We start from the raw sequence: 16,093 nt of genomic DNA on the forward strand, positions 1-16,093 counted from the left end.
TTTCTGTTTTTAAAATGGTATGTATTTTAATACTGTGAGTCATTTCTTTTTAGAAAATCAACCTAGAATAATGTTAAAAATTCATATTTAATCATTACATAATGGAATGCACAAATTCAATTTGAAATAACCTTTATTCATTAGAAAACATATTTTCTGTTGGCAAAACTAGAGGTTCTCTCTAATTTCCTGTCTTTATTTTTATAAATAAAATGCATTATTTGGCTGAAATATTAAAATTCTTTTTTCATTGGAAGTTAGAACAGTCTCATAGTTTTTAAATAAATTGTTACATATCTTGAACATGTATTCAGTCTTGATTTAAAATAAAGCAAGTATTTGTTTTACATTGTGGCCATTATTCACATTTTAGAAAACACTTTGTAATTCATCAATATAATTTTTAAAATAACTAGGATATGAATACAAATAATCTCCTGCAGTATAGTGAAGGAACATGAAACTTCATAAGCCTCCTTTTTTTAGTTACAGCAAAATTGATTTTTAAAACTGTATCTATAGAAATAGATTGTGCACTTTTTTTTTTAATACATGTAACATTTACGTTTTTAGGAACTGAAAAACAGAGAATCTATGTCCTTTAAATTGGAAATGATCTCTCCTCAGTCAATGGGCTTGATCATCATCTGAACTGCTCTTAAGGAGTAGGACCCGCCTCTGTATTCAGCCCAGAAAATCCCATCCTGGTGCTTGCTCCTGTAGTGGCCCCCTCTGTACCACACTCCGTTAAGGTTGGAATGTGCACAGGCGTTGTACCACCAGCCTCCTTTATGAAAGTGGGCGCAGTTTCCTTTGAGGGAAAAACACAGATATCAAAGTGAGCATTTCTTCTAAACATGGTACTCTGCAAACCATTAAAAATTTAGTCTACCTTTGGAACAATTTAATTTGAACTTTCTTTACTCATTTCAGTTACCTTTATCCGAGTAGTTTTGTTTTTATGACATTTATTCTATTGTTCTTGCATCAACTAGTTGAAAGATCTCTTGAGTTTCTTTCTTTTTTTTAATCTTGTTCTTTACCTGCTTAATACATGCTTTTTTCAAAAGATTTTATTTTTTAGGTAGCATAGTAAATAAAATACAAACACTGTATATGTGAGAGATACAAAAGAAAAGATTTAGGAAGAAAGATTATAGAGTGGCTAAAGAAGAGGGTAAAATGGGGGGGGATTGAATTCTCAAAATAAGATAGCAACAGATAGTATGAAACAGCACTAGCAGCAAACAAATGGGTTTCTTCAAATAAGGCATAAATTATGGTCTTGATCTCTCTTTTCACCTTCTTTTGCCAGTGTGAAATAAATTAAAATAGAGACCTGTGTGCTGCTGACCAAGATACAACTGAGGAGAAAAATCAGTCATTTTGCATAATCTCCTTGTTAGGGTTCAGAACATTCACTTCTCCTCTTCTGCGGTTCTGATACCACATGGCACAGTTATCTGGCTGTTTCTCTAAGAAACATTCTTACACTGTAATCCAAACAGGTTGCCCCCTCCTTACAGGTCTTTATCAAAATTCGACCTTCTCCCAATACCCTTTCCTGGCTGGCCCATATAAACCTCACCCAGCCCAGACTTTGCTGCCACATCCTTTGCCATTCCCTTACTGGGTGTTATTTTTTTTCCCTTATTTGGTTTTACTATTCTTACTGCTACCTAGCGAATTCATTTTCTCCCCCTTCATAGAGAGTAAGCTCCAAAGGGCAGGAACTCTCTTCAGGGCTGTATCCCTGGCACCCACAACGGTGTCTGGTCCCTGGTAGGTCCCAGTGTGTGTTACAAATTCTAGGCAGTCCAGTGCTATTCCCAAAGAACTGTCTGTGTTCTCCTTATCCCCCAGAACTTAGTTTGTCACAGAGATCACGCTGTTGGATTCCCTTATAGAAGAGATCCTAACAGGTCTTTTAATAGGTTATATTTCATTTGTGTCCAAAGTGACCTTTCTGGACAGATTGTAGTAGTGCAGACTTTAACACCAAGATTCTTTATAATGCATAGAAGGTATTGGTTCTGTGAAGTATGAAAGTTTTTTCTTACTCACCTGCATACGTATCTTTATCTCTGTCCAGTGTGGTGAATTGTTTACCGTTATGCCACATCAGAGAATCCCCTGCATTTCCCTGGTAAGTTCCCAGGCGCAGTCTATAGAATTCACTTTCAGGTTCCAGCCGAAAGCTGCTATATTCTGCGTAGACTTTTTTATCACTCCAGTCTTCTAATTCAATCAGCAGTTTGTAATTATCTTGATTGCTAAGCATATAGATATTTTCCAGTCCAAGCCAATATTCTCCATCAATGTTTCCAAATCCTTTCTGTAAATAAACAAAGAAACATGAGTGTGTAAGTAAGTATAGGGACAGTGAGTATTTTTATAGATCAGTTTTAAACGTGCAGTAGCATAAAGATAGTGACCGTGTAAGTGGTAATGTGTACTTTCCGTTTTAATCGGTCTCCTGATTTCTATAAGTTCCACACTGTCACTTTGTTTTATTTTGCTTTCTATTAATATTTCAGTATTTATTTGTATAGCTAGTCTCAAGCCCTACAAATAAGACAAAAGAAAAGAGAAAAATCTATTAATAGCTACTGAAAACACTAGTGAGCTATTCAAGTAGTGAGCACATGTGTGCATGCGTGCCCAAAAATCCCAACAGGAGAATGGAGGAGAAGGAATTACAGCATGGTCATCCCTTCGTGGGGGTGATTGCTTGCTTCTGTCTCTCTCTTACTCTCTGTCTCTCTGACAAGCACACCTGCCCTGTAACAAAATCTCTTTCTAAAAAAAAGATATTTTAGAACAGGTTATCGTCTTTACTTCTATTATAAGTAAAATTGGTTAAGATAAAGTATTCATCTTCAAATTTTCCACTTTGAAAAATTGTAAATGAATATTTGAAAAAAAAAAGAATGAACTCTGTTGTCAGTAAGCTTTCGATGTTGCTGATGTATAGCAAAATAATTTTGGTAAAGCTGGTATTAATACTCTAAATGTATCTTTAAGAAGGTTTTGTTGGAGAATTTTCCTCTCATTTATGCTAATTATTTGTTTAGAAATGTATACAACTTCTGACATGGATATAATGTCTCACTTTAACTACCTTTAAAATTTTACGTAAGTGGGGAACCAGCAGTTAGCGTAAGTAATGGCTATGTCGCTGGACTCCCACGTAGTCGACCGCGGTTTGCGTCCCGGACCCGGTGGCTTAAAACTCACGCAGGGCGTGTGTGCGTGTGTGCCCAAGATCCTGAGAGGAGAATGGAGGAGAAGGGATTGCGGTGTGACCATCCCCCCTGGGGGGTGATTTCTCGCTTTCTGTCTCTATGTCTCTCTCTGGCGAGCGCACGTGCCCTATAGCAAAAACCTCTCAAAAAAAAAAAAAAAATTTTACCTAAGTGACTAATTCATAGTGTCCAGCTGGGAATTAGCCATCTAAGAAAATAAAACCTTTCCTATCTGCTATCTTTAAACTAAGGATATATATATATATGAGGGGTACTCAAAAAGTTCTTGGAAAATGTGTATTATGGAAAACCTATACATGGGTTTCAAAAAAATTTCAGTGCCAAATAAACTTGTATTTTAATTCCATTTTCTATGACTTTTTTATATCCCCTCACATATACCACCCATAAAATTAGCATTCTGAACAGCATATTTGTTAACAAAGGTCAGCTGTTTATCTTTCCAGAATTGGTATCACATGATTCTGGTTCCTTTGATCTACTGGCTCGAAGGGGAAGTGGCACTGCCATAGCTCTCCACAGTGCCCAGTTCAGTGGGTTCCAGAAGTTTATTTGAGTAGAACACATCAGTCCCTTGAGATACTCAAAGTAGGGTGCCACAGTTAGGTAAGCTTTAGAAATGGTACATGCTATGTGTCCCTTTTGGATGCTCACAGTGTCCATCTAGGTGTCTGCCCTGCCCCAGCCACACCGGTGTCCGGAGACATAAACCCAAACCACTGTGGTAGGGGTATCAGAGGCGTTTGGTCAAAGAAAGGGGCTGCTGCTTTTTTGTGCGTGTGTTTTGTGGTTTTTTTTTTTTTTTTTTTGAAGTCCCATACTTTCCGTTATTAGATATATTTAATGATACAAATGTGGTCATAAACAAAAGCAGTTGTCTTAGAAAATGGAATTATTACTCCTAATTTTAGCAAAAAGTATGTGTCATTCAGACAAATGGTCATTTTAAAATGTATCATCACTTTCCTTTTGATTTTTTTAATAATTTTTTATTTTTCTTTATTTGCATGCTTACAAATGCAACATTAGCACATTTTAATATACAAACATTAAGTCTTTTTTTTTATTTTTAATTATTATCATAATCTTGTTTATATTATATTGAATCACATATAACTTTACAGTGTATTACATTTCTTTTCCCAGAAGGATTTGAGTTCAAAACTGGAAGTGAGAGTCGCCTTTTTAACAGATGTAGATAATGAAGAATGTATGGCTGGTTATTAACTGTGTGTCTTGTGCGTTACTCGGACTGGCTGCTATTGCAAGAGCTGCTCCCCCCGCCCCCCGCAGGTCTGAATCACTGATTTATTTACCTTATAATTTTCCCAGTTTCTGAAGAAATTGACAGAGCCGTCTATTCTTTTCTGAATAACAGTCCAACCCCCAGGATCCAAACTGTTCTCACACCATAACTGCATTGGTCCATTGCTGTGTTCAGGCTTAATCATGTAAATTCCACTGACTGAATGTCCAGCTTCTTTTGCTTGCTGACAGTCTTTGAATGGTCCTGTAATTTAAATATCACTGATTACCATGAGACTTAATATGAAAACCAACGTATTAGAATAGTTTTAAATCAAAAGCTTTACTTTTGTGCCTTTGTTTACAAACACTTTTTATCTACTGTATATACGATACTATAAAAATTTAGAAAAAAGAGAAAAGGGGGACCAGTAGATGGTGTAATGGTTATGTCTCTGGACTCCTCCCGCATAGTCAACCGCTGTTCGACTCTCGGACCCAGTGGCTTAGAACTCACGCCGGGTGCTTGTGCATGTGTGTGTGTGCCCAAAATCCGAAGAAGAGAAGGGACTGCAACATGGTCATCCCCCTGGGAGGTGATTTCTCACTTTCTGTCTCTGTCTCTCTTTCTGTCTCTCTGGTGAACGCATGCATCTTATAGAAAAAAGAAAAAAGGTGTTACTCCAACCCCACTTCCCAGAACATTAACTTGTTCCTCTTTTCACCATTTATATTTTTGCCCATGTACATAGGTTTTAATAATTATCCTGATACACATATGAAATTGGATTCTTGTTATTTTAACAGTCATTTTCATGGAGCTAGAGTTTCTTCTGGCACTCACTGTGTACTAGTCCTTGACACTGGTATATCAGTGTTTATTCCTCTATCAGTGGACATTGAGATTTTTATTTTTTAATTTTTTTAATGTATAATTGGTGTTTTATTTTTTCCCAGAGGACAGACAGTTCTTCAGTCCGTAAAGACTTGGCTTCTTATATGGGCTGTGGTGGAGGGCGAGGGGCAGCACCCAAGGTCTAAATCCAGGTAGGGGTGTTAGGTCCTTCCAAGCTTCAGGAGATCGGTTCCTGACTACCTTGCTCTGAATGGCACAACTCACACAGCAATGCATCTTCACATACAGCTTGGGGAGCACACAGGCATCCAAGACACTTGCTTTGGAGATGTCCCTGACGGCTGCGGACTCTGCTGTTTTAGACGAGGAACTTAATAGCCTTGTCCTCGGGCACGCGTCGGGCGCAGTTCGTGCAGCGAATACACTGCACATGGCCGCGGCCCTTTTTGGCACAGCCGATGTTCCTTCTTGTCTTCATCATCTCGGAAGCGAGGTCACGAGAGACATTTGAGATTTTTGTCCAACTTTTAGTGTAATAAATAACACTGCACAAAAGTGTCTTCATTCTCACTGGCTTCATTTTTTTCTGTTCTATAATTACAAATTATTTCTATATTAGCTATTTTACTGCCTTCTCTTTATAATTTAAAGAATATTGCTTAGTAGTAATTATTAAAAAGCTAATAGGAAATTACCAGTTTTGTACCTGAGAGGTCAGATTTAATGTGCTGATTTGCTTATTATCAGAAATAAATTAATTGACATGCCTCAGGAATCTGTTTATGATGGCACGAAGGATATAGACTAGAAGTACCTTTCTTCTAAAATGAGAATTTTAGTACCTTTGTTCTTGCATTTGAAATCTTTTTAAATACTCTTATATTCTGTGACACACTTTTGGATTCTTTTTAAAGCAAGAAACTTTTTTAAAGCAAGAAATAGTGTACATTGCATTTGAAGTAGTTTATCTCTTCTCTGTGTTATGTGATGTGTAGTGTTTATACAGGGCTAGCAGACTTTAATTAATAGCTCTTATTATGGTTTAGATAATGGTTTCTCCCCCAGAGGTTCATGTTTTGGAATTGTGTTCCCAGAGCAGTGGCATTAGGACCGCATGAGACCTTTACGAGGTGAGGCTTGTCAGCAGTGTTGGGAATGTGAAGGCATCACCCTCAAGAATGGATTAGTGCTGTCTCATGAGATGGAGTAGGTCCTAGCCCTTGTTAGAAGGGGTTGGTTGCTGTGAGAGTGAGGTGTTGTAAAAGGAAAGTGGCTGTTTCCAGGTCTCTCTCTCTGCGTATGTTTGCCCTCCTTTGCTCTGTTGGCCATGTGACATGGCATCCAGCCTGAAACCAGCCCCACACCTTTGGACTTTCCAACCACCAGAACTGGAAGCCAGAGAAACCGGTAGTCTTTTTTTTTTTTTGGAGAGGTTTTTTCGCTATAGGGCGCGTGCGCTCGCCAGACAGACAGAGAGAGACATAGAGACAGAAAGCGAGAAATCACCCCCCAGGGGGGATGGTCACGCCGCAATCCCTTCTCCTCCATTCTCCTCTCGGGATCTTGGGCACGTACGCACACGCGCCCGGCGTGAGTTTTAAGCCACCGGGTCCGGGACGTGAACCGCGGTCGACTACGTGGGAGTCCAGCGACATAGCCATTACGCTAACTGCTGGTTCCCGAAACCGGTAGTCTTTAAAAAGCACCCATTCTCAGGTATTTCTGTTACCAGCACAATAGCAGACTAAGATCTGATTCATAGAAAAAAATTGACCAGTAATACCACATTATTTTCCAAGAGGTATTTTTCATTTTATAACCCATATTTTGAGAAAGGATTTTATACTTTGAATAGCAGATTTACTGGGAGCCATCTTTAGCTACACCTGTTCTTTTTCTAAAAAGGGAACTTTTTAGTTACGTAAATTACAAGACAGTTCTCTCTGTGATAGGAGAAACAAAAGAGGGAACCAATTTAGAGTTCTCAGTGTCTTGTTAATACAGTCACATTTCAATAGTCCCTTTGCTTAACTAGTCTTGTTAGTTTAGATTGTTTTAAATGTTAAAATAATTGTACCTTGAGACCACCAGTTAGTGTAATGGCTATGTCGCTGGACTCCCACGTAGTCGACAGCAGTTCGAGTCCCGGACCCGGCTTAAAACTCAACGCCGGGCACGTGTGCGTGCATGCCCAAGATCCCGAGAGGAGAATGGAGGAGAAGGGATTGCGGTGTGGCCATCCCCCCTGGGGGGTGATTTCTCGATTTCTGTCTCTCTGTCTCTCCCTGTCTGTCTGGCGAGCACACGCGCCCTATAGCAAAAACCTCTCCAAAAGAAAAAAATAATAATAATTGTACCTTTAAAAAAAGTTTTAATAGAAAACGTTATAACTCATTTCAAAAAGGTAAATATTGGGTGATTTAAAATAAGCCTACCACTAAAACGCCCATTTTTACTTTCTTTTTTTTAAATTATTTATTTAACTTTATTCATTCATTCACTAATTTTTAATTTGACTAGACACACACACACGCACACACACACACACACACCAACACACACACACAGAGAGAGAGAAGGTGAGAAAGCAAGCCACCAGGTCCAGGATTTGAACTGTGATCAACCAGGTGGGAGCATCCAGTGCCTTAACCACCATGTCATCCAAGCACATTTTTACTTTCTAATGATAGCTTTTCAAATTTAACTTTTTTAGCTTACCTTTTATGCCCCCATATATCTAATGTAACAAGACAAATCACATAAAGGAAAAAGTACATACACTAAAAAAAAAAAAAAAAAACCATAATAATTAGTGATGGTCAGATGATATGCAAAGCGTTTTACATGCATCACCTCATCCAGTCCTCACAGCAGTCTCTTTCAAAAGAGGCTCCTAGGAGAGGAGCCGAGGAAAAGCCTTGCCAGGGTCCAGGTTTCCTGATACTCAGATCTGTGCTCTCACACACCGATAGAACTTCGCAACTCCACTCACCTACAAGGAATGAACTTGTTTTTATATGTACACTCTTTGAAAAAAGTAAAAATTTTGGTGTATCTATTTTGAGACACTTTGTTTTTAAGGTAGAGAGAAGGTAATGTTTTCAAAAAAAATTTTTTAACTAAAAAATTACTTCATTTTCTATAAATGTTTGTTTCATTTTTCAATGCATTTTCCTTATAGCCATTTTAAAAGAAAACGTAAGCTTTCCTGTCATGGGACCAGCGGATGATGTAGTGGTTACGTTGCTGGACTCCCACATAATCAGCTGCGTTTTGAGTCTCGAGCCCAGTGCCTTGAAACTCAAACGGAGCACATGTGCATGCATGTCCAAGATCCTGCAAGGATAATGGAGGAGAAGGGATTGTGGTGTGGCCATCCCCCCAGGGAGTAATTTTTCACTTTCTTTCTCTCTCTCTCTGTCTCTCCAGAGGTGCCCTATTGAAAAAAAAAAAAAAAAAAAAATCTCTCTTAAAAAAAAGAAAGAAAAGAAGTGTCATTATAACTTCTTTTTAAAAATTATGGTAGACATATACAACATAAAATTTCCTATCTTAACCTTTTAAAAATTTATTTATACAATTTATTACTATAGAGCACTCCTGTTCACTAAAGAGAGAGAGAGAGAGAATTTCTCCATTCTCCATTCATGATTCTGGGCATGCACGTACACACACCTAGCACGATTTCCAACCTACTGGGTCCAGAACTCAAACCGCAACGTCAACCGGTGGGATCCGGCTTCCTTAACCTCCACGCCAGCTGCTGGCCCTATCTTAACTATTTTTAAATGTGCTGTTCCTTAACATGAAGTAAATTCCCAGTGTTGTGCAGCAGTCACTGCCATGTATCTCCAGAACTCTCTTCATCTTGCAGAACTGGAACTATAACCATTAGATTCCCCATTCACATCTCTCAAACTACTGGAAAGCACCATTCTGTTCTTTGTCTTTATGACTTTGACTATTCTAAGTACCTTAAGTGAATAGAATCATATTGGTTGTCTTTTTGCAACTGATTGAACACCTTTTAAAATAATAGAGGTTGGGGGACCAACAGCGTAATGGCTGTGTCACTGGACTCCCACGTAGTCGACCGTGGTTCAAGTCCCGCACCCCGTGGCCTAAAATCACGCCAGGCACGTGTGCGTGTGTGCCCAGGATCCCAAGAGGAGAACGGAGAAGGGATTGTGGCATGACCACCCCCCCTGGGGGGTGATTTCTCGCTTTCTGTCTCTCTGTCGCTCTCTGTCTGGCGAGTGCACGCTCCCTATAGCAAAAACCTCTCCAAAAAAAGGAAGAAAAAAAATAACAGAGGTTGGCGTATTCTTTTTACAGTACTCATTTAGAGACTTTTGACTGGCTATGTTGCTTCATATAGAATACAGTAAGGTTAACTTCTTGGTGCCTGAGACACCCATGGTACAGGAATAACCATCTGCTTTTGCCCTTTCTGTGCAAGTGCCCAAACAGATTTAGACATTTTTCCCAGAGAAACATAAAAATAATACAAATTAAAAATTAATGAGGGATCAGCAGTTAGCGTAATGTCGGTGTCGCTGGACTCCCATGTAGTCGACCTGGTGGCTTAAACTCACACTGGGCGCGTGTGCGTGCGTGCCCAGGATCCTGAGAGAAGAATGGAAGAGAAGGGATTGTGCTGTGGCCATCGCCCCTGGGGGGTGATTTCTCGCTTTCTGTCTCTCTGTCTCTCTCTGTCTTTCTGGCGAGCGCACGCGCCCTATAGTGAAAACCTCTCCAAAAAAAAAATGAAAAAAATTAATGATATTATAGAAAAAAAATAGCAAACCTGTTTATCATTGTTTGTAAGAATCACAGAGTATTAAAACTGGAAAAAGATTAAAATCATCCAGTCCAGGGGCCAGCAGGTGGCATGATGGTTAAGGGCGCTGGACTCCCACATGGCTGACCACGGTTCAAGTCCTGGACCGGGTGGTTTGCTTTCTTGCTTTCGCTATCACTCTGTCCCTCTCTGGTCAAATTAAAATAAAGAAATAAAGCCTAAATAAAAATAATTCTTAAAAAAAAAAATCAGTCCAACAAGCTTTCCCACCAAACAAATGAGAAAACAGAAACGGGCAAGGCAATTACCCAAGGGGCAAGGTGATTGGTTTATTAGGATGTATACAGCATTATCTCATTAAACCAATGTTTAGGGAGACTTTTGATGTGCTAAATTCCTAACATGGGATTTGTTCTATAACACTAGATTTTGTCTTTTAATACTAAAGCCCAGGTATATAATAAAACCTGGAACTCTTACATCTTATTTTGTATAAGCATTTTCTTAGTTTTCAGTATAAAAATATATGAATAATCATTTATGCAGTTGGGTTGTCAAGAAAGTCATGATGCATTTTTACATAGAAAAGCTGAGTTTCCCAGCAACCTAATGGAACTGGTGATACTATGTACTTAAGATTGGGAATATTCCACAGCAGTTGTCTCTGTACTCACATAATTATACACCTTATCAGTTTTCTAAAGTCTTACACATCAGGGTGGCACATGGTACGGTGGTTAAGGTGGCAGACCATGATTCAAGTCCCAGGGCTGGTAGCTTGCTTTCTTATATTCTCTCTCTCTCACATATCAAATTAAATAATAATTATTATTATTAATTATTTTTAAAAGTCTTACACATCTTAATTAGGTTTATAAATTCTATATGCAAACTACCATACTGATAAGTTATATTCATCAAAATTATACCCAAACATTTTAAAGGACATGAAAAATATTTCTCTTTCTATACCCATTGGATCATTACATTCACATCTTTGGAATTCAAGGGCTTGAGGATAAGAATAATGAGAATCATTTAACTAATTTAATGCTACTCTGGCCTGTTGCGCTGCTATGAGTAAAATAGTGAAAAGAGCAAATTCAGTATGATGTAATGGATTAAAGACTTTCATGAATATCTTTGGAATGACATCTTTTTTGTTTCTCCTGAAACTTTTTTTTAATTAATTAATTTACATTCATCCCCTAAGCATCATCACAGCACACAAAATGTGGTTTCCCATCCAGAATATACTGCATAGTGGCTTAATCATGCATGTTATCGTCAATAATTTTCCATTTCTAGCTTCATAGATAGATAGATACTACACACACACACACACACACACACACATATTTACCTCTGCCGTTTCCCACCCTCTTCTCACACTGTCTCTGATGTCTACAGTTGTCTTCCATACCTTTTCTCCCCACATTTTCTTTAAGAAGCTCTATAAAAATGTGATCAAATCAGCTAACCTTTATTTAGAGCTGCGTATAAGAAACAGCGTTCACTTGCCAGGAAGGAACTCATAATACAGTAGGAGGGTATTTTACTGAGGTATACTGTGTGCACATGTCAAGAGGGAATACACACCATTGAGCATGTGTTTCAGAAAGTGGAGATGTTTCTGCAGAGGACCAATCATTTCAAACCTGTGAGGCTAAACAAAGGCTCCAAGAAAGGGTTGTAACTTTATTTATTTACTTACTTATTTGGTCTTAGCCTTACAATTTACTCTCTTTTTTTGGTAGAGGTTTTTTTTTTGCTAAAGGGTGTGTGTGCTCACCAGAAAGACAGAGACAGAGAGACAGAAAGCAAGAAGTCACCCCCCAGGGGGATGGCCATGCCGCAATCCCTTCTCCTCCATTCTCCTCTCGGGATCCTGGGCATGCCTGCATACACGCCCAGTATGAGCTTAAGCCACCGGGTCCGGGACTCAAACCACAGTCAGCTACACGGGAGTTCAGCAACATAGCCATTACGCTAACTGCTGGTTCCTTAGCCTTATAATTTGAATAGACAAAAAGCATGAAAAATATTTAGGAGCGGGCTGGCCTGTAGCACAGGGATTGAGGGAACCAGACCCCCATGACCAAATAGATTGAATCCTGGCCCTGGCAGCTTGAAAAACGGCTGGACTAAGTGTGTGTGCGTGCCTACCCTGAATCCTGATGGGAAAGAGAAATGGAGGAAGGGGGTTGCAGCACACCCATGCCCCGCTGGGGGATTATCACTCTGACGAGTGCACTCATCCTCAGGCAGTAAAAAAAAAAAAAAGAAAAAATATAGAAGAAATAAGTAGGTTCATTTTATTAAAGCAAATGTTTTTTATGAAGGAAACTAATGGAAGCAAAGCTAGTGGAGTGAGTTTGATTGTTTAGAGGAAGATATTATTCTTAGTCAGACTAAGCAAATCGAACTTTCCCTATTTGCATTGGGTAACTGCCAAGCAGAAGTGTGCTATGTGGGAGTAGTTTAAGAAGATAGACCCTGGCTGGTCCTGGAGCTGAAGTTAAAGAAGCTGGATCTCATGTGGCCAACCATGTGTTTCAAATCCCAGGCCCAGTTGCTTTAAAAAAAACACCACATGGGTGTGCCTAAAGACCTGACAGGATGGAGCAGTGGAGAAGAGATTGGGGTGTGACCATGCCCCACTGGGAGCTGCCTTTTTCCCTGTCTGTCTCTCTGTCTCTCTATGGTGAACACAAATGCACTGTAGCAACAAGTCTGACGTTTAGGCAGTGTAGAATATAAGACGACTTCAAAAAGTATGGATAAATGGAATTAATGTACACGTTTATTTTGGTGCAAAAAATTTCAACTCTACTTACAGTTTTTGTAGGATACGTATTTATCATGGACTTTTTTTTTTAAGACTTTCTCATCTATTTTAATAGAGAAAATAGACTAGTTGGCAGACTAGAGTTTTTTAAATAGCAGCTTGCTTATTAAGTACCAGGTACTATTCTAAGCAGTCTTCAAGTGTTGAACTTAGTGAAATAGGCAGTATTATTCCCATTTTACAAGTAAGAAAACTGAGGCACAGAAATTTCACTCCCTCTTCAAGGTCACACAGCTAGTAACCCAGCAAGCCTCCATCTCTTCAATGCTGCCATGGATCATTTGAATCCAAGTTAGCGTTCTGGCTCTGAACATAAGTGAGGGGCACATACATGAGACACTACAGAGAGACAGCATTCGGATGACTGTGTATGGGGCAGGTGGGCAGTGTCAAAATGAGCCGAGCTATGTCCGAAATGGGTGGTAACGTAAATCAGAATAGAGAAGTGAAAACCGTTTGATTCATCAACTTTACTTACAGAAGTGGATCCTAAGCATATAATCACAGAAATACATAGAGGAGAAAAAAGATATGTTTAAAAATTATAGGAATGTTAATTATGGGACCAGCAGGTGACATGGTGGTTTAAGACACTGGGCTTCCACATAGGCGACCGTGGTTTCAGTCCTGGACCCAGTGCATGAAACTCACGCCAGGTGCGTGTGCGTGCGTGCCCAAAATCCTGAGAGGAGAATGGAGGAGAAGGGATTGTGGCTTGGCCATCCCTTGGGGGGTGGGTGATTTTTCACTTTCTCTCTATATATCTCTCTCTGAGTCTCTGGAAAACACACCCTATAGCAAAAAAAAAAAAAAAAAAAAACTTTGTTAAGAAAAAAAGCATATAAATTGTTTATGAAAGGAAAAAAAAAAAAAAAGATCTGGAGACTATTGCCAAAATAGTAACTGTGTTTACTTCTGAGTATTTAAATATTCTATGAGACTTTTTTTTTTAAGTTTATTGGTATTGTCTAAATCTTCTTTAGTAAATGTGTATTACTGTTATAATAATTTCCTTATTATTTAAAAAATGGGAATGCTAGTTTAAGAGCTTGTTTTAGGTTTTACTTGTTCATTCCTCCTCAAGATCCTGCAATATGCTGAATGCTGTACCAGTTCCCTGTCTCCTAGAACCATTCAGAGCAGCAGAGAGACAGACATATAGATATATAACTTCATTGTAATACGTAATATTCAATATTCAGTGATTTGGGGAAAGGGCCATCAAGGTATGTTTGAACCTGGGAAGTCATAACATTAAAGGTATTATTTGAGTTAAGTCTAAAAATCTGCTAAGTTGACAGATCAGCTGAAGGAAGGCATTTCAGTAAAGGAAGCAGTAGGTGTGAGGTGGTAGAATATCCAAATGCAGGCATCAGCCTTGGTTGGAATCAGGAGGCAGAGCTCCATTAGCCCTCTGAGCAATGGTGATACTTGAAGCCTTGCAGGTGTATGAGACTTCTAAAATAGAAAAACTTGAAGAAAGCCTGTTCCAGGCATAGAGTGAAAGAGATGCCCAGGTAGGACCTAGGGAAGTCGGTGTGGGAATGTTGTACTGTGGAGATTCAGGAGAGCAGTGAGGTGGGCGTCAGCAGTGTCCACGGCCGCAGACACAGTCCACTTGGGATGTGTGGTGGGTTTTTTGGGGGGTTTTTTCTTTATTCTATAGTTTCCTGCTATTGTTTTAAATTACTGTCTATGTACAATTTTATGTCTTGCCTTTTTTTTTTTTTTTTTGGAGAGATTTTCACTGTAGGGCACGTGCGCTCGCCAGACAGACAGAGAGAGACATAGAGACAGAAAGCGAGAAATCACCCCCCTGGGGGATGGTCACGCCGCAATCCCTTCTCCTCCATTCTCCTCTCGGGATCTTGGGCATGCACGCACACGCGCCCAGCGTGAGTTTTAAGCCACCGGGTCCGGGACACGAACCGTGGTCGACTACGTGGGAGTCCAGCGACATAGCCATTACGCTAACTGCTGGTTCCCATGTCTTGCTTTTCAACGAGTGAGTGAACTGTGACTGACTGACTTGTGTTTTCCTTTTGGACATTTCCACTCTAAGAAGAAAAACAGCTTATACAGGAATCGGGAGAACAGCTTATGAGAAAATGGATGCAGTTGTGAAATAAATGTGAAGTACTCATTCTGAAAGTTGGCAGATCGCTTACTAAACTGAGACAGACATAAGTATGATTCATCTTTGTTTTCTGGGCATCTCTATCAGCGACTGATACTGAATGCAGAAAGGAATGAAATTTGAAAATAGTTAAAGAACCTAGGAAGATAATGCAAAGATTTTCTTATGGTAATGAAAACTTGGTAAAAATATTTGTTACCTTGGAAGACAGTAGAGGATACCTTTTCTTCTTAGGATGAGGGCAAGAAAGCATGGATTTTATGCAGAAGTTCAAGCTAGGAAAGAGCAAAGACCCCAGGACCTGGTTAGACCTCCTCTTGGTCAGCCGCAGAGGAGTGACGCGGAGAGTTGAAGTACGGCAGCATAATGACAGGCTTGATGAGAGTACAAGCAAAGCTTTTGGTAAGGATATGGTAAATGAAGTAAGAGAAAAATAAAGTTTGTCGAGCGGGAGGGAGGGCCTAGCTGAAGGCTGATAGCATGGGCGTGTGGCAGGACTCTAAGATGAGAGTGGGTCATGCACTCTTTCTGTCTCAGTGATGGTCACCTAGATTGTGAGAATTTGGAGAGAAGACTGTTTGTTTCAGAGAATACAGCAGTTTTCATAAAGTCCTAGAACATTAGAGCTAGGAGAAGAAATATATTTTAAGTTCAATTCTTGATACTAAAAAATAAAAATGTTAATGTATGTCACCAAAACAAAGAATAAACATTTCTCATGAGCATTGTTTCGTAAATCATAAAATGTATTAAGCTCATATTTCCAATGTATTTTTTTCTCTCTTTTTTTTTTTTTTTTTTTTTTGAGAGTTTTTTCTATAGGGCACATGTCACTTGCTAGAAAACAGAGAGAGACAGAGAGATAGAAAGCGAGAAATCACCCCCAAGAAGGGATGGCCACGCCACAATCTCTTCTCCTCCATTCTCCTCTCGGGATCTT

The 16,093-nt window shown here is 39.3% G+C and overlaps 2 protein-coding genes across 2 annotated transcripts in view; one reads left to right on the plus strand and one right to left on the minus strand.

The window, feature by feature from the left end:
- Positions 1-16,093, plus strand: part of RALGPS2 (Ral GEF with PH domain and SH3 binding motif 2) — a gene marked incomplete at its 3' end in the record, with an annotated part of 209,674 nt that overhangs the window by 140,736 nt on the left and 52,845 nt on the right. The window lies entirely within an intron of this gene.
- The window catches only part of ANGPTL1 (angiopoietin like 1), a 23,871-nt gene continuing 7,940 nt past the window's right edge, over positions 163-16,093 (minus strand). The window contains exons 3-5 of the mRNA XM_006142295.2: positions 4,583-4,776; positions 2,065-2,335; positions 163-811 (exon numbers count right to left, since the gene is read on the minus strand). Of these exons, the coding sequence (XP_006142357.1) occupies positions 624-811; positions 2,065-2,335; positions 4,583-4,776 (653 nt within the window). The 3' untranslated portion in view covers positions 163-623. The remainder of the gene's footprint in view (positions 812-2,064; positions 2,336-4,582; positions 4,777-16,093) is intronic.

The sequence above is a fragment of the Tupaia chinensis genome, unplaced genomic scaffold (genome assembly GCF_000334495.1).
Source record: "Tupaia chinensis unplaced genomic scaffold, TupChi_1.0 Scaffold000074_1, whole genome shotgun sequence".
NCBI classification, from domain to species: Eukaryota; Metazoa; Chordata; class Mammalia; order Scandentia; family Tupaiidae; genus Tupaia; species Tupaia belangeri.